Consider the following 19,024-nt stretch of genomic DNA (forward strand, 5'->3'; position numbering starts at 1 on the left):
GGATCAAAAACAATTGCGTTTATATAAAATTTAAATTATAATCCATCCACTTTGCTGGTACTGTAAAATGCTGTGAACTCAAGAAATGAACAAAATTACATTTCATATGCTTATATGATTTTTTGTACAAAGATATCAACAGAATCTATAACATCGGGCAGATGTAGACTAGTAGATGTGTTTTCACTCCCTCACTCATTTGTATAGAGTATCACATCATTTTTAACTAGATTTACTGTCTGTAGACCACAGGTATTAAAAGGCATCTCTCCGTTTATCTCACAGATTTACAACTGGAACAAAATGCCTTCGGAAAAAGTCATTATGGAAATACTAAACAGCTGATTTCCAAGGACAACAGATTAAGCTCCAGCAAAAAGCAGGGTGCAGAGACACCAAGTACAAAACGCTACCTGAATGTAAAAAGTACCTCAACTGCAAATAGGACAAGTCCTGTAACCAAAGAATTTCAGAAAGTAAGCTCTGTGCTTCAATCCCAAGGCCTTAAATATACCAAAACATCTTTTGCTAAAACAGCTACAACAACACCTTTAATAGAAATCAATTTAAAAGGGAATCCTCAAAAAGCAGACATTTTCAAGAAAAATCAAGAGGATACCATTACGTGCTCTTCCAAATCAGTTACTAAGGAAACCTTGGCAAAGGACACAAATATCCAGTTTGTTGCAAATGGAAACACACCCAATACAAATAATAAAGCATTAAAGGAGATAGAGCATATGGTTGAATTTCTACCACTTATTGAAAAGGAAATTGTAAGTGCCCAAGTGGAGTCTTCTTTGAAAACTGAAGGAAATCATATTGAAGTCAATTCAAAATTTGGGTTCGAGAAGCAAAATAATGTTGTGGAAGAACAAAACAAATACAATGATGCACTCATTGTTGAGAAAAGCAGCAAAGAAAAGATTGACTTTGAGGCTCCACTAAGTCTTGATGAAGGCTTTGGAAACATTAACAAAGAACACATCATGGAAAAGCGAGAGGTTTTTGGACAAACTGTGACTTGTGAGAGACTTTATAATGAAAAAGAGGAGTTAGTAAAGTCATTAGCCCATCAAAATATTGAGACACCAATCAAAGTGAACAATGAGGATTTTAGAAAAGTTCTAGATTTTTCTAAGACAAATACGAAAGACATGAATGAAACAAATGAACCTACATCAGATGGTACCCCTGACTTGGACATTGAATATTCTCACAGCCAAGAGTTGGAGATTGACAATCAAGTCTCATTGAATAATGCAGATGTTGACAAAGAGGTCACAAATCATTTGGTTCATGAACAAAAGGAAAGATCCCAACTTAATAAGGCTTTCCAGTTAGAAGAATCTATGAGTTGTGCTGAAGCAACTCTTCAATATCAAGAAGTGGGTGTGGTTCAGAACCTCCAAGTGCTAAGTTCTTCAATGGAAGACAATACCTCTTTGCCTGATGATGGACAAAACTTCACAAAGAATATTTATGATGAACAGAAAAGTGCTATAGAACAGTATCATGTGCATCCTAAAAAAGATACAGAACAAGTTACTCAAAATACAAAAATCCAAGAGTATGATAATGAGATTGACCAACAATCCTATAACCAAGTTGAGGAAATTATTGAAGTTGACTCACAGGAAAAAACACAGTTCGATTTCAAAACAAAAGATAAGTTCGAGGTCCAGGATGTTTGTGAGTCAAGTAGCCACCTTTTAAAAGATGATGACTGTGGAGAAGAAAACAAGAAACAAGAAATGGAGGACTTTGAGGAGGATTGTAAGTATGAGGAAACTATAATAAGTGCAGAAGAAAACATCCTTGACTCCACTAGTGTTAAACAAACCAGGATACTTGTTGTCAAAGAAGTTTATCAGTCCAGCAAGCAGGTTATGGATGACCTCGAAGAAACACTACTTGTAAGCCAAGAAGAAAAAAACAATTTTGAATTCAGTGATTTAAAACAAATTCTTCAGAGTTATGATAATCAGCAGAAAACTGAAATTGTAGAAGCCACAGAGGAAATTACTCAAAATATCACTGACATTAACACAGAAGAATCAGAGGACCAGAAGGATAATGTTCAGAAAGAAAGAAATCAGTTATTTCAAAACAGTCTGCATCAAGGCCTTGCGGATCTCAAGACGGTGAGTGACACAGAACAAGAGCGTCAACTTGAAAATAAAAACATTGTCCAAACCCTGGATGTTGAAGAAGGTAGCAGTATGCTAGACATCCCGTCAAACTCAAAGCAGGAAGATTTATATGAAATTGTTCATGAAGAACAACCTCAAAATGTACAGTCATTACCTGAACATGAAATACAGTCATCAGAAAGTGAAGGGTTGGATAGAAATGGCCAGCCATTGGAAAACAATCTAATAGAAGAGGGGAACATACATACATGTTTGAGTGAATTGAAGAATTCTGAGTTAAATGACAGTGAAGAAGATAATAAAGATGTAATCGAAGAGAATTATGTGGTTTGCACAGCAGTAGGATTCACGAAAGCAATTAAAACTGAAGTTTGTGTTCAAGAAGAATATAATATTGCAGAAAAAGCTCAGGAAATCATGACACAGGAATGTCAATTATTGAAATACGAGACAAATGTGATACTGGATGAAGTGGTAGGAAATGTACTGGAAGAAAAAAATAGCTTTCATCAGGAAGAAGAAGAAAGTCAAAAGGATGATCTCCAAGAAGTAGACGACCAAATGGGCTGCGAGGTTATTTCCACATTGATTGAACCAGTGGTATCCGAGGAGGATAATAAAAGTAACTATTCATTTAAAAAAGATTCTAATGAGGAGCAATTTGTCAGAATATCATTAAACATTATCCCAAACAACCTTCGATTCTCAAGTGAAAATGATGCAGAAGCTCAAGCTGAACAGCATGAGCAGAACAGCAAGTTTGCTCATAAAGAAATCAAAACACAAAAAGATGAGAAAAATGATCTTGAAGTAGAATGTGAAAATTTCAAACAGAATAGTGATGGCATAATTTTGGAAGAAAAAGAAAAGGAGCAAGAAATTTTTGATACAGAAACAATTTGTCAACAGTCAACATTTTTGTTAGAACATCAGCGTGAAAATGTCATAGAAGATAGTAAATCACTTATGTACTTAGTTAAAAATCTTACTGAAAAATATGATTTTGATGGATCAATTGAAAAACGCCTAACAGAGTTAGATGCAATAGATGCTGCTGGTGATCTGGATTATGATCATTCTAAATCTGAGTATTCTATGGACTCACAAGATATTTCAATATGTTCACAAAAGAGTGAAGAATGTGAAATAAGTAAGGAATATCAGTTAGAACAGACCCTTCCTGATACAACTCCATTACCCAATCTTGATGAATTTGAGGATTTGGCAGAAGATGAAATTATAACAGCGTTAGAAGCTTCAGCAGAGGTTACCAAAACACAAAGTCTTGATGATGGTGAAGCTGAGGACACTTTAGACAGTAGCTTGGAGTCACAATCATCACAAATACTTTCAAAAGTAAGTGAACAGTCAATTTTATTCAAAGATGATGACAAAGATGCAGACTATACAGAAAAACAAGATGAAAATCCTAAAGATCTGCGTGAGAGTGAGAATCCTGAACATGTTGCAAAGACAAAGCTAGACACAGAAAACTCGTCTGCAACAGCGGATACTGTAAACACTTCCGCTGAACTGTCTGATGATCTAGTAGACAGCAAGATATATGATGCGAAATCTAAGTTTGAAGAGCTCAGAATTTCTCAGGGAGAAGGTGAAGCAAGCAAAGATCCTTTGTTGGAGAAAACCCAGTCTGAGACGTCTTCAGAGGATCAAGTACGGTTATCTTCAAAGCAGCTGTTCCATGAAAGTGTTGACGGAGACCATAGTGAGGAAAGTGAAGACAGAAGGCAAACTCTAAGTGAAGATACAAATGCAGAGAATATATTACCTGAAACCTTTGACTTTGTTCTTTCATCAAAACATAGTGAGACTGAGTTAGTTTCTGATCCAAGTCATGATGATAAAATAGAGAATGAAGAACATATAAGTAAGGAACATTCTGACTTAGTCCCACAGGATTTTGGACTGGAACAGAAACAAACCATTGATATGGAAGAACATGAAAGAGACTTTTGTAAAAAGGATACAATCTCATTGCCAAACCTTGATGATGAATCTGAGAATTTGGATGATGTCAAATTAATATTAGCAACAGAACAGGCAACGGAGTTTACCAAATTACAAATTCCTGTTGATGGTGGTGAAGCTGAGGAGGTGTTAGACAGTAGTTTGGAGACACAATCATCACTAATATTTCCTGAAGTAAGTGAGCAGTCAAATTTAAGGGAAAATAATGGCAATAACTATGACTATCGTGACCAAGAAGCTGAAAGCCCTCAAGATTTGCTTGAAAGTGTGAATCCTGGAAATTTTGTACAGCCAAAGTTGAACACAGAAAATTGTTCTGAAGATAAAGTAGAGCGCAAGGTTAATGAGGAAATGTTTGAAACTGAAGACTTCACAACTTCTCAGGAAGAAGATGAAGTTGTTTCACTTAAAGTGGATGATTATGAAACAAGTAAAGATTCTCAGTTGGGTGAAACCCAATTCGTAACATCATCGTCACAGGACCAAGTAACAGTATCTTCAAAACAGCTGGCTAATAAAATTGTTGAAGAAGAATATAATGATGAACCCAAAGAAAGGATAATAACTGTAAGTGAAGATGAAATATCTGAAAATGTTATTGCCATAACCCTTGACTTAGCTCCTCCATCAAAACATAGTGAGGTAGAATTAATTTATATATCAAGTCATGATGATACAAAAGAAAATGAAGAGTATAAAACAAAAGAACATTCTGACCTAGTCACAGAAGATTTTGGACTGGAGCAAGCCAAAATCATCTATTCTGATGACCAAACAAGAAACATTCCTAAGGAGAATATAACCCAGTGGCAAAACTTTAATGATAAATCTGAGAATTTGGGAGATGAATTAATATTAGCAACAGAAAGTACTGCAAATAAAGGTGAAGCAAAGCATGTGTTAGAGATAAATTATGGGTCCCAATTATCACAAAACATCCCTGAAGTAAGTGAACAGTCAAATTTACTCAAAGATGAATACTATAATGAACACGGTGAAAGTCTTATTGAACTGCCTGAGAATAAAAATCCAGATCAATTTGAAGAGCCCAAACTGGAGGCAGAAACTTGGTCTGAAACAGTAGATACTAAAGAATCTCCTATTGGTCTGTCTGGAAATCTAGATGAAAGCAAGCTGGATGATGAAAACTCTGAAGAATCCACAACTTCTCAGGAAAAAGTAGATATTTTTTCAGTGAAAGTTGATGAGTTTGAAGAAAGTAAAGATTCCCAATTGTGGAACATCAAGTTTGAGACAATAGCTTCAGAGGACCAAGTAAAGTTGTTGTCAGAGAAGCTGGTCAGTGAAATTGTTGATGAAGACAATAATGAAGAACATGATGAAAGGAGGATAACATTCAGTGAAGATACAAAGAATATATCAACAAAAACTCTTGACTTTGTTCCTTCATCAGATCATAGTGAGTCTGAGTTAGTTCCTGATCCATATCTAGATGATAAAAAAGAGGATAAAGAACATATAATGAAGGAACATTCTAACTTCCTCACACAGGATTTCAAATCTAAACAGATAGAAAGTGTGGATACAGAAGATCATGGAGAGTTTTATAAAAAGGATATCACCACTTTTCCCAATCCTGAGAATGAGTTTGAGAATTTAGAAACTAATGACATATTAGTATCAGAACAGTCAGCAGCAGTAACGAAAACACAGATTACTGACAATGAAAGTGAAGTTGAAGAGGTGTTAGACAGCAGTGTAAAGTCACAATCATCTCAAGTACGCCCTGAAGTAAGTGAACAGTCAATTTTATTCAAAGATGATGACATAGACTCAAACGGTAACAAACAACGAGATGATAATCCTAAAGATCGGCTTGAAAGTGAGGATACTGAACATGTTGTAGAGACAAAGCTGGACGCAGAAGATTCTTCTATAACACCAGATACTAAAAACCCTCCTAATGAACAGTCAGAAGATTCATTAGACAACAACATAGATGAGGAAAAGTCTGAGTCTGAAGAACCCATAACTTCTGGGGAAGAAGTTGCAGATTTTTCACCAAACGATGATGAGTTTGAAGTAACAAATGATTCACAATTGGAGAAAACTCAGTTTGAGAAAACATCTTCAGAAGACAAAGTACAGCAATCTTCAGAGCAATTGGTCAGTGAAGGTGTTCATGATGAGGACCAAAATAAAAAACCCAAAGGAAGAGGGCTTATGCTACGTGAAGATACAAATAGAGAGGAAAAATTAAGTGAAACCTATGACTTTATTCCTTCATCAGAACACAGTGAGATTGAGTTAGTTTCTGCTTCCTGTCTGGAAGAGAAGGAAGAACATATAATGAAGGAACATTCTGACTTTATCAAACAAGACTTCATACCTAAGCAGACAGAAAGCAGGATTATCAAAGATCATGAAAGAGACTTTTGTAAAAAGAATACTACCCCATTACCCAACCCTCATGATGAATTTAAGAATTTGGAAAGTAATGAAATATTAGCATCAGAACAATCAGCAGAGATTATTAAATTACGAAGTTCTGATGATAATGGTGATGAGGTGTTAGACAGCAGTGTGGAGTCACAATCATCACAAGTACTTCCTAAAGCAAGTGAACATTCAATTTTATTCAAAGATGATATAGATTCAAATTATAATGAAGTTGATTGTCGTAAAGATGTGCTTGAAAGTGAGAATCATGAACATGTTGTAGAGACAAAGTTGGACACAGAAGATGCTTCTGTAACACTAGATACTGAAAAACCTTCTGCTGAACTGTCTGAAAATCCAGTAAACAGCAAGATGGAAAATGAAAAGTATGAGTCTGAAGAACCCAAAAATTCTCCAGAGGTTGTAGTTTTTTCACCAAAGGATGATGAGTTTGAAGTTGGAAAAGATTCAGAGTTGGAGAAAACTCAGTTTGAGATATCTTCAGAGGACCAACTACAATTATCTTTAGAGCAGCTTGACAATGAAAGAGTTGATGAAGACCATAATGAAGAATCTGAAGTAATAGGGCTAACAGTTTGTGGAGATACAAATAAAGAGGAAGGAATAACTAAAATTTCATCTCCCTGTCTGGAAGACACAAAAGAAAGTGAAGAGCATATAATGAAGAAACATTCTGACTTTGTCACACAGGATTTCAAATCTAATCAGACAGAAAACATTAATACTGAAGATCATGAAGTAGACTTTTGTGAAGAGGATACAACTTCGTTGCCCAACCTTGAGGAAGAGTTTGAGATTTTGGAAACTGATGAAATATTAGCATCAGAATGGTCAGCAGAGGTTACCCAGTTACAAAATCCATGCGAAAGTGGTGAAGCTGATGAGGCGCTAGACAGTAGTTTGGAGTCGCAATCATCACAGATATTTCCTGAAGCAAATGAGCATTCGATTTCATTCAAAGATGAGGACAAAGACTCAGATTATAAACAAGGTGATATTCCTAAAGGTTTACTTGAGAGTGATAATCCTGAGTATTTTGTAGAGGCAAAGTTGGACACAGAGGGTTCTTCTGCAATATTGGATACTGAAAAAACTTCAGTTGAACCGTGTGAAGATCCAGTTGGTAGTAAGGTAGATGATGAAAAGTCTGAAAAACCCACAACTTCTAAACAAGTTGCCATTTTTTCACCAAATGTTGATGAGTTTGAAGGAAACAAAGATTCCCTGTTGGAGCCAACCCAGTTTGAGTCATCTTCAGAAAACCAAGTACAGCTATTTTCAGAGCATTTGGATAGTCAAAGTGTTGACAAAGACCATAAAGAAGAACCTGAAGAAAGAAGGCTAATGTTAAGTGAAATTACAAAAACAGAGAATGTATTAACCAATACCCTTGACTTTGTTCCTTCATCAGAACAAAGTGAGACAGAGTTAGTTTCTGTTCCATGCCATAAAGATATTAAACATTCTGAACTATTAGCACAAGATTTTGGACTGAAGCAGACTGAAAGCATTGATTGGGAAGGAAACTTTTGTACTGAAGAAACAAAGCCATTGTCCATCCCTGATAATAAAAATTTGGAAGATGATGAAATAATATCATCACAACAGTCAGCAGAGATAACCAAATTACAAAGTCCCACAGATGATTGTGAAGTTGAGGAGGTATTGGACAGTAGTTTGAAGTCACATTCATCACAAATATTTCCTATTGTAAGTGAGCAGTCTATTTTATTCAAAGATGATGACACAGTCTCAGACTATAATGAACAACAATGTGAAAGTCCTAAAGATCTGCTTGAGAATGGGAATCCAGAACAATTTGTAGAGCCAAAGCTGGAAACCGAACATTCTTCAGCAAGGCTTGAAACTGAAGAACCTGCTGCTGAACTCTCTGAATATCCAGAAGAGAGCAAGATAGTTCATGAAAAGTTTAAATCTGATGAGCCCACAACTTCTCAGGAACAAATTGCAGTTTTTTTACCAAACGTTGATAAGTTTGAAGAAAGCAAAGATTTCACGTTGGTGAAAACCCAGTTTGAAACAACATCTTCAGAAGATCAAGTACAGCAATCTTCAGAGCAGCCGGTCAGTGAAAATGTTGGTGAAGACCATAATGAAGAACTTGATGAAAGAAGGCTAACATTAAATGAAGGTACCAATACAGAGATTAAATTAGCTGAAATTCTTTTCTCTGTTCCTTCATCAGAACATAGTGAAACAGAATTTGTTCCTGTTCCAGGCCATGAAGATACAAAAGAGGAAGAAGAGTATATAATGAAGGAACATTTTGACTTAGTCACACAGGATTTCATACTGGAGAAAAAAGAAAGCGTTAAGACTGAAGACTGTGAAAAAGAATTCTTTAAGAAGGATGCAACCCCAATGCCCAACCTTGATGATGAATCAGAGAATTTAAAAGATGATGAAATAATATTAGCATCAGAACAGTCAGCAGAGGTCACTGAATCACAAAGTCCTGAAGATGGTGAAACTGAGGAAGTATTGGACAGTAGTTTGGAGTCACAATCATCGGGAGTACTCCCTGAAGTAAATGAGAAGTCAACTTTATACAAAGATGAAGACATAGTCTTAGGTTGTAATGAACAACAAGATGAAATTCTTAAAGATCTGCTTGAGAGCGAAACTTCAGAACAATTTGTAGAGCCAAAGCTAGAAACTAAAGATTCTTCTGCAACACTGGATGCTGAAGAACCGGCTACTGAACTCTCAGAACACTCAGTAGAAAGCAAAATGGATGCTGAAAAGTCTAACTCTGAAGAACCCACAACTTCTCAGGTAGAAGCTGCTATATTGTCACTCAAACATGAAGAATTTGAAACAAGCAAAGATTCCCATTTGGAGCAAAACCAGACTGAGATATCCCCTCCTGAAAACCAAGTACAGTTATCTTCAGAGCAGATGGTCCATGAAAGTGCCGATGAAGAGCATGAAGAAGAATCCAAAGAAAAGAGTCTAACCCTCGATGAAGATACAAATACAGACATTGTGTTAATAGAAACTGAGTTTGTTCTTTCTTCAGAACATAGTCAGACAGAGTTATTTCCTGCATTAAGTCATGAAGATAAAATAGAAAATGAAGACTATACTAAAAACGAACGTTCTAACTTAGTCAAACAAGATTTTGAACTGGAGAAGACAGAAAGCATCGATACTGAAGACAATGAAAGAGATGCTTGTAAAGAAGAATATATGCAATGTGATGTAGATCTGATAGATAGTAGTACAAAAGAACCTTCTACCAAGTCACTGGATGACTACAATAAAGACACTATAATCGCTTCAAATGTACCTGATATACCTAAGATAAAATCTGAATTACAAGTTGGAATGACACTGGGGACTATTCAAGATTACGTCAAGGTTGATGTTAAGCCATCAGGAAAAAGTTCTGAAAATGATGAATCAGTAACATCAGATGAAAGTTCCCCAAATGTGTCAATGATGAGCTATGCTCATGAGCAACAAGACAGTAGTGACACTGATTCTAAGATCTCAAAGCAAGTGGAACAAAATGACCCATTATTGACTCCAGAACCAGTTCCAGAAGGTAGTTTTATGGAACAGAGAGAGCTTCAAATACCATCAGATGACGAGAAAGACGTACTAAGTGAAAGAAGTGATTCTTCTTTTGATTCCAACAAAGAACATGAGGAGATATCCGAATTTACAAGAGAGTATAGTGAGAATGAAAAAACAATGAATGGAATATTTGGGCACACCATTGTTCAGGCCACTCTCGATTTTGACAATCATATGTTTTATGGACATTCTACTAAAGAAGACCATGAAATCATAATTTCTGAAGCAAAGACTTTTGTAGGGTTGGATGGTGGTTTAGTAAATCCACAATCCCAAGATAAAAACGAAGACACTGTTATTGAATTTACAACATCGGAAAGGAAGAGTGAGGGCCTTTTTCAATCTTTATTTGAAACATCTGAGCATAAGGAAAGTCATTTAGATGAAGCCTCCGCAATTAAGAATAAAACAGACTCTTCTGCTGAACAAAGTCAGCATACCAATAAACTAATAAACCCATATATTAGTGAAAAGGATTTAGTTGACCCAACCAAAATAACGTCATCAGTGATGGATGAATGTCTCATAAACACAAATCAAGAAGTCAATGAGGCAAACCAAGGTTTAAGAAATAGCCAACAAGAAGATTCATGGTCATCAGATGAGTAACTGGACTTATCGATGCTGATTACAAGATAACAGAAACTATATTTATGTCACAGTGGACATTTGTCCATTTTACTGACAAATGGAAGAAAGGTCCAATTCGGCTGAATGTGCCCAATTTACATGTGAAAGAAGAGCTGGAATATATTAAGGGCCCATCTGTAGAAACTGGATCAAAAATTAAAGAGCAGCCACAAAAAAATCTTGTAGACATTTAGTTAATGAGAGCAATCAAAGATAAAATAATAGCCATGGGAAGAATTATCCTGTGCATGGTTCAGAGTCCTTTAAGTCCTCCATATGAAGGATCTTATCTTTCTGCTTGAGATATATCTATGACTCATCTGCCAATGATTTTCTGAGTATTTCCCCCCACTATGTATTTATGTTCTGCATGGTACCTTACATATGCAAATATGAGTTGCTTAACATATTCCTTGTGTGCATTATTGTATTTACATTCTCATCATTGGTCACCATTTCAAAGTTACATAATTTATGGAGATGGAAGGATTGAGTCAGTAGTTTCTGGCCACCAGACGGGGGCCCTGTAAGTCTCTAACATTCTGGGATCCCCAACATGGCTTTTGTCTAGCCGAGCTGGTACAACATTATCATTGTGGTGTGACGTTGCGCCAGCCCAGCTAATCAAAAGCAGAGCTTAATCAAAAGAGTGGCAGAGTTTCTTTCCAGAGGCCAGATACTACTGACCTGGCTGATTGATCGGAGCTCCCGAATTGATCCACCTATCATAAATACTTTATATTTTAAGGTCAGTTAGTACATCGAGTAATGCCATAAAGTAGAGCAATGCAGTGATTTTTTATTTTGTTAAAGCATGACTTATACATCCAGTAATTAGGTGGAGGCAGCCATTTTGAATTCCAATAAAAACAAGATTTCTGTTTAAGGAGGAGGGACCTCACTACCCTCATAACCACTAGCTACAAGTTATTCTGTGAAATTGTGGTCAATAAAGACCCTATAGGCCATATGTTCACAAATCTCAGATTAATGGCATCTTCAAAATGACAGCTTCCACTTTGTCTCAGTATTTTGGTCTATATTTATGATGTAAATGTATTTATACATTCATTATATTTTATTATATTGCTTCAGTGCCTAAAGAAATGAATGTCTTAAAGGGGTTCTTCACTTTGGGCAATTTCATTTTGTTAGAAGTATTCCACAAAAAAAGCTGATCACAGGGTGTCTTGATGCTGGAATCAGTTTTTATCTGTGATTTAACCTGGTAGAAAGTCCTCAATTTTCCCTACAGCAATATCACTGGGGAATTGAAGTATTACACTTTTCTTAATGAAATAAGTGGCCTGTCTATGTAAAACATAGATGTGTTAAGTCCTGTACAAGGAGTAATGCTCTTTGTAGATTTCTTTTGACCCTGGCTAATATATAATCTTGACCTAAATTACATGAGAGTCTACTCAGGATCTTTTTAGAAATTAGATATTGTGGTTCAACATCATCTATAAAAACAGCTACTGACGTACCTCTGCTTGAAGGAATAATCCATCCACAGATATAGAATATGATTAATACACGAATTCCCATTTTCTAGGTGTTCCTCAAAATGTGTACCTCCAGGGAAAAACATCTTTAGTGTACACAAAGTGATTAAACCATTTCCCTGATCTTTGCAGTGTATTGCAAGTAGAAACTGTGGAGCAATGTGGATTTCTCTTGTATTTGAGGTGGTTTCAATTGTCAAACCAGATGCAGAAAAAACATGGCTTACTAAGTAAGGATTGCAATTGCAAATCATGTTATACGTATGCCATGGCTCTATCATAGGATATGTAAAAGATTTATTTTCACAGTACAAAAAGTTGCATTTGAATGGGATGGCAATGGGGTCAAATGACAACCCAGCTAACAGCTATGACCATGGCAGATATATATTACCCTTGCTATTTTACATTTCCTACGTGAGGATTATTACCAGTAATACCTAGTTATCATTGGTGGTAATTAAATGGCTGAACACAAAACTGGAAATTATCCCATGCTTGGTGTTACTCATATCCATAGAACGATGCTTGCAGCTCATTCATTGTGCCTTGTTTCAGCATGGAGCCTTTGTATCATTTAATGTCATTTTGTATGAAATTCTCATAATATGAGCCAGCACATATAATGTTACTATATTTTACATGACAAAAATGTATACACCGATAATGTGCCTAGTGGTATCTGGAATAGTGTTATGGATACCACACCCACTGAGCAAATGAATGTGCTGTATTCACCAAGGACGACCATTGGAGGAAATGCAAGATGGTGACAATGTGCCTTTATTATAATGATTTAATAAATCACTCAATATTTTATATTCTTTTCTCATGTTTCATGGATCTTATAAAGGCCGGTACTGAAAATATCCATACTGCAAACACACTGCCTGATACACAATTTTTGGTAAATATAAATTTTAAAATTTGGGTTTATTCCAGGGGGTGCCCAGGTTTTACCTGCATGATTCATATCACCAAATATAATAGTATGTATAACTACCAGCTGTACATTTATAATTTTATACAGAAGAAGAGATCCAGGTTATACCAGCATGGTCCATATCACTATATACAAGAATTTGCATAACTAATACCAGCTGTACAAATATCATTATGCACAGAAGATACCCAGGTTATACCAGTGGGACAGATATAATTACATGTAGGAAATACCCAGGTTATACCAGCTGCACCAAGGACGCACATTCAGCTGAAATGTATTGTGGAGCTGAGACCTGATGGGTTCCTGTGTTGCAATACACTCCTCTTGCCAATCTAAAGCCTGCAGCTGACATTGACATGCCCATGACGGGCTGCGCATGTCAGTGACATCATGCACCATGGCGGGCATGCCGAAGTCAGCTGTCAACTCCTGCGCCAGCACTAGAAGAGGACGCTGAGCGGTGTGTGAGCAGAAGAAGATAAGAATAAAGTTTTGTTTTTTTTAAAAATGTGTTGGAGAAGAGCAGAAGAACAGGGAACATTTTATCAGGAAAGGGCCCAGGTTGGGGGACATTATACCAGGAAAGGGCCCAGGTTGGGGGACATTATACTAGGAAGGGGCCCAGGTTGGGGGACATTATACTAGGAAGGGGCCCAGGATGGGAAACATGATTATTAGAATGGGCCCAGCATGAGGGACATTATATGAAAAAGGATCCCAGGATATGAGACATTATCCCGGGATGAGGGACATTATACCAAGGAGAAGCGTGGATGGAGAATATTATTACATGAACGGGTGCGGGATAGAGGAAATTAAGGTAGGGGTTGGGATTTGGGACATTGTACCGCGAAGGGGGCCAAGATGGGGGACATTATTACAGGAAGGGACCAGGATGGGGGATATTATTACAAGAATGGGCCAGGATGATGGAAATAATTATATGGGGGGTCAAAGACGTGTCTTCTTAGGATCTAGAACACTACAAGGGCCTTTACATCTGACCAACATGCAGGTGGGACCCAGGTCCAAATTTTGCTATGAACTTGGTTGAATCATCACCCATCACCCAATTCATTATAAGACCATGATAATGTTGTCTCCCACCCCCTAATTCACAATGACGCTATCAGGGACTTATACTGAATGCGTGGGCATGAAGGACACAGGACAGGGACTAAGGGCAGTCCCACACATCCAGATAATTCCGGTATCGGAAAAATCGGTACCGGAATTATCCGTGTCCGTGTGCCCATGCATTTTTGTGGCACATCAGTGTGGCACACGTGCGGCACACGTGTGCCACCCGTGTGCCCACTGGGTACCACACGCACCGTGCAGGAGACAGCACTAAAGTTTAGCGCTGTCCCCTGCGTCTGGTGCTGAAGCCCCATTCATATCTTCCCTGCAGCAACGTTTGCTGTAGAGAAGATATGAATATTCCTTTTTTTTTTTGTTTCTCGTGTTTCAAATAAATATCCATGTCCCCACCCCCTGTGCGCCCGCCCGCTGTTCTTAAAATACTCACCCGGCTCCCTCGCTGGCTGGCGCTGCTTCCTGTCCTGGCCGCACCTTCTACTGTATGAGCGGTCACGTGGGGCCGCTCATTTACAGTAATGAATATGCGGCTCCACCCCTATGGGAGGTGGAGCCGCATATTCATGACTATAATCGGCGGCCCCACGTGACCGCTCATACAGTAGAAGATGCGGCCAGGACAGGAAGCAGCACCAGCGAGGGAGCCGGGTGAGTATTTTAAGAACAGCGGGTGGGCGCACAGGGGGTGTGACTTTAATGGGTCCGTGTAATCCGTGCGCTCCCACGAACACTGACATGTCTCCGTGTTTGGCACATGGAGACACGGTCCACAAAAAATCAATGACATCTGCACAGATGCATTGATTTCAATGTGTCTACGTGTGTCAGTGGCTCCGGTACGTGAGGAAACTGTCACCTCATGTACCAGAGCCACTGACGTGTGAAACCGGCCTAAGGCTGAGTGCACACATTTAGGATTTGCATCAGAAAATTCTGCTGCAAATACTGATGTTTTGGCAGGGAAAACACTGCATAAAATACATGTTTTTGCCATGTTTTTTTTGTATGCATTTTTGTTGCGTATTTTTCCCCACTCGTTAGTATGGGTGAAATATGCTGCCAAAATATGGAACGTGTCCATGAGATTTCAGAAATCTAATTCACTTTACTGGTACTGTAAAACACTGCTAATATCCCACAACAATGCAACGTGTCCACATAGCCTTACAATGCATTGGGAGGGGGAGAGTTAAAGTTACTGATTAATTTATATTTATTGTGCAGCAAAAAATATAGATAATGGGGGGCACAGTGCTAGTTTATCACTTACTATTTCGATAAGCTAGTAGCATATTAATGATGGGGTACATATTTGTAGTCAAGGGCGCAGAGAGGAGAATTTTTAAACAGGAGACAAATGTATGTATACAATATATGTGACCTTGTTATTTTCAGGGCAGTGGTGATCATCGTGACAAGATGAGTCATGGCTGGGAGATGTCATCATGAAGGTCTGACCAGATGGAGAAGAAACAACAGAAAGCAAAGCAAACGAAATGTCAGCGGTCACTGGGTGGAAATATTTATTCTGTGTCTGTACTGAATAACTTGCAGTGATCTGTGTGAAATATCCGTGTGCTACCAGATTTTTTATTAGACAGCACACAGACTTATAGAGTTCCATAGATCCATTCAAATATCTGTGAAAATCACGGATCCGAGAATAGGATGTGTGAGACTCTGAACATGTCCATTTCTGGTCAGATTTTGAGTGTCAGAAAAGGACATACAGAATGGGTCTGGATGCGAAAAAAATCAGGTAGCATATGGACACCTCACAGGGATACAGCTTTATTACGTATAGCATTGTCCCTTAGTATGTAGTGCACTTACTTGTTACATATATACAACGCTGTCTCTTAGTATGTAGTGTACTTTCTTGTTATAAATAGCACCGACCCTTAGTATATGGAGCATTTTCTTCTTATGCATAGTGCTATCCCTTAGTATATAGTGTACTCTCTTGTTATCTAAGGCACAGTCCCCTATAGTGTACTTGTTATATATAGTGCCGTTGCTTAGTATATGGTGTTTTATATATCACATAATTCTTAATTACATAGTTTCCTCTATTATTATACACTGCTCAAAAAAATAAAGGGAACACTAAAATTTCACATCCTAGATATCACTCAATGAAATATTCCAGTTGTAAATCTTTATTCATTACATAGTGGAATGTGTTGAGAACAATAAAACCTAAAAATGATCAGCGTAAATCACAACTAATATCCCACGGAGGTCTGGAGTTGGAATGATGCTCAAAATCAAGGTGGAAAATGAAGTTACAAGCTTATCCAACTTCAGTGGAAATGCCTCAAGACAAGGTAATGATGCTCAGTAGTGTGTGGCCTCCATGTGCCTGTATGACCTCCCTACAATGCCTGGGCATGCTCCTGATGAGGCAACGGATGGTCTCTTGAGAGATCTCCTCCCAGACCTTGACTAAAACATCCGCCAACTCCTGGACAGTCTGCGGTGCAACCTGACGTTGGTGGATGGTGCAAGACATGATGTCCCAGATGTGTTCAGTCGGATTCAGGTCTGGGAAATAGATGGGCCAGTCCATAGCTTCAATGCCTTCATCTTGCAGGAACTGCTGACACACTCCAGCCACATGAGGTCTGGCATTGTCTTGCTTTAGGAGGAACCCAGGGTCAACCGCACCAGCATATGGTCTCACAAGGGGTCTGAGGATCTCATCTCAGTACTTAATGGCAGTAAAATAAAGAACTTGGCACTCAACTTAGTATGTCATTGCAAAAGGCATTTTTATTATTTTTGCAGTCTGTAAATGTTTCGGTCTTATCTAGACCTTCATCAGTCCAACTGCTTGTCACAGAAAGAATATGGTGTAAAATTGTATACACATAATTGGAGTAATGAGCTCCTCAAAATGTTTATGAAGTTCTGTAAAGGAGTTACTCCTATCAGAATTCACGTGTAGAGAATAGGTGTAATTGTAGCAAGATAGCGTATGGTAGACCTTATTGGGTTGCAGTCTTAGTACTGGCAGTCAACCTATAAATATATGTCCTCCAGGGGCTGCAGTGGTGGTCAGGGGTTAATGTGTGCCAGACAGACTCAACAGACCTTCTTGCCACAGTTCGCATTGACGTGCCATCCTGGATGAGCTGCACTACCTGAGCCACTGGTGTGGGTTGTAGAGTCCGTCTCATGATACCATGAGTGTAAAAGCACAACCAGCATTCAAAAGTGACCAAAACATCAGCCAGAAAGCATTGGTACTGAGATGTGGTCTGTGGTCACCTCCTGCAGAACCACTCATTTATTGAGTGTATCTTGATAATTGCCAATAATGTCCATCTGTTGTCTATTCCATTTACACAAAAGCATGTGAAATTGATTGTCAAACAGTGTTTCTTCCTAAGTGGACAGTTTGATTTCACAGACGTTTGATTTACTTGGAGTTATATTTTGTTGTTTAAGTGTTCCCTTTATTTTTTGAGCAGTGTATATAACATTGTTCCTTATTACGCAGCATCCTCTTTAGTTATGTATAGTGTTATGCCTTATTATAAAGCATCTTTTATATTCAGCGCTGTCACATTATTACATAGTATAATTGCTTGTTGTGTACAGCACATGGCGTATGCTGCTCATTATTTTATTATTCACAGCGGCCTCTCTTTATTACATAGAGTCCTCTCTTGTTAGACATAAAGTGACTTCTGATGGCGCAGCAATTGACCAGAAGACCAGTTCATCAGCTTCTCCTTCAGAATAAAGCTTTGCCATGTTCCATCAGCTGTCATTTCAGTTCACATCTAACGAGAGGGTCTGAAATGTAAGGAACAAGTGAGGGCACTATGTAATAAGGGAAGGCAATATACTTAATAGAGAGAAGACTATACATATATATATTTATATATATACACACAAATCGATAAGATATATATTTATATATATATATATATATATATATATATATATATATATATATATATACATATTTACAGTGGGTACGGAAAGTATTCAGACCCCTTTAAATTTTTCATTCTTTGTTTCATTGCAGCCATTTGGTAAATTTAAAAAAGTTATTTTTTTCTCATTAATGCACACTCTGCACCCCATCTTGGCTGAAAAAAACAGAAATGTTGTAATTTTCGCAAATTTAAGAAAAATTAAAGAAAAACTAAAATATCACATGGTAATAAGTATTCTGACCCTTTGCTCAGTATTGAGTAGAAGCAACCTTTTGAGCTTCTTGAGAATGATGCAACAAGTTTTTCACACCTGGATTTGTGGATCCTCTGCCATTCTTCCTTGTAGATCCTCTCCAGTTCCGTCAGGTTGGATGGTGAACATTGGTGGACAGCCATTTTGAGGTCTCTCCAGAAATGCTCAATTGGGATTAGATCAGGGCTCTGGCTGGGCCAGTCAAGAATGGTCACAAAGTTGTTCTGAAGCCACTCCTTTGTTATTTTAGCTGTGTGCTTAGGGTCATTGTCTTGTTGGAAGGTGAACCTTTGGCAAAGTCTGAGGTCCAGAGCACTTTGGAAGAAGTTTTCATCCAGGATATCTCTGTACTTTGCCGCATTCATGTTTCCTTCAATGACAACCAGTCATCCTATCCCTGCAGCTGAAAAACACCCCCATAGCAAGATGCTGCCACCACCATGTTTCACTCTTGGGATTGTATTGGGCAGGTGATAAGTAGT

General features: G+C 37.9%; 1 protein-coding gene across 1 annotated transcript in view; it reads left to right on the forward strand.

Annotated features, from left to right (window-relative positions):
- The window catches only part of NES (nestin), a 31,654-nt gene extending 18,537 nt beyond the window's left edge, over window positions 1–13,117 (forward strand). Inside the window, exon 4 of the mRNA XM_069727665.1 lies at window positions 286–13,117. Coding sequence (XP_069583766.1) covers window positions 286–10,772 — 10,487 coding nt within the window. The 3' untranslated portion in view covers window positions 10,773–13,117. The remainder of the gene's footprint in view (window positions 1–285) is intronic.
- The last annotated feature ends 5,907 nt before the right edge of the window (window positions 13,118–19,024 follow it).

The sequence above is a fragment of the Ranitomeya imitator genome, chromosome 1, assembly GCF_032444005.1.
Source record: "Ranitomeya imitator isolate aRanImi1 chromosome 1, aRanImi1.pri, whole genome shotgun sequence".
Taxonomy (NCBI): Eukaryota; Metazoa; Chordata; class Amphibia; order Anura; family Dendrobatidae; genus Ranitomeya; species Ranitomeya imitator.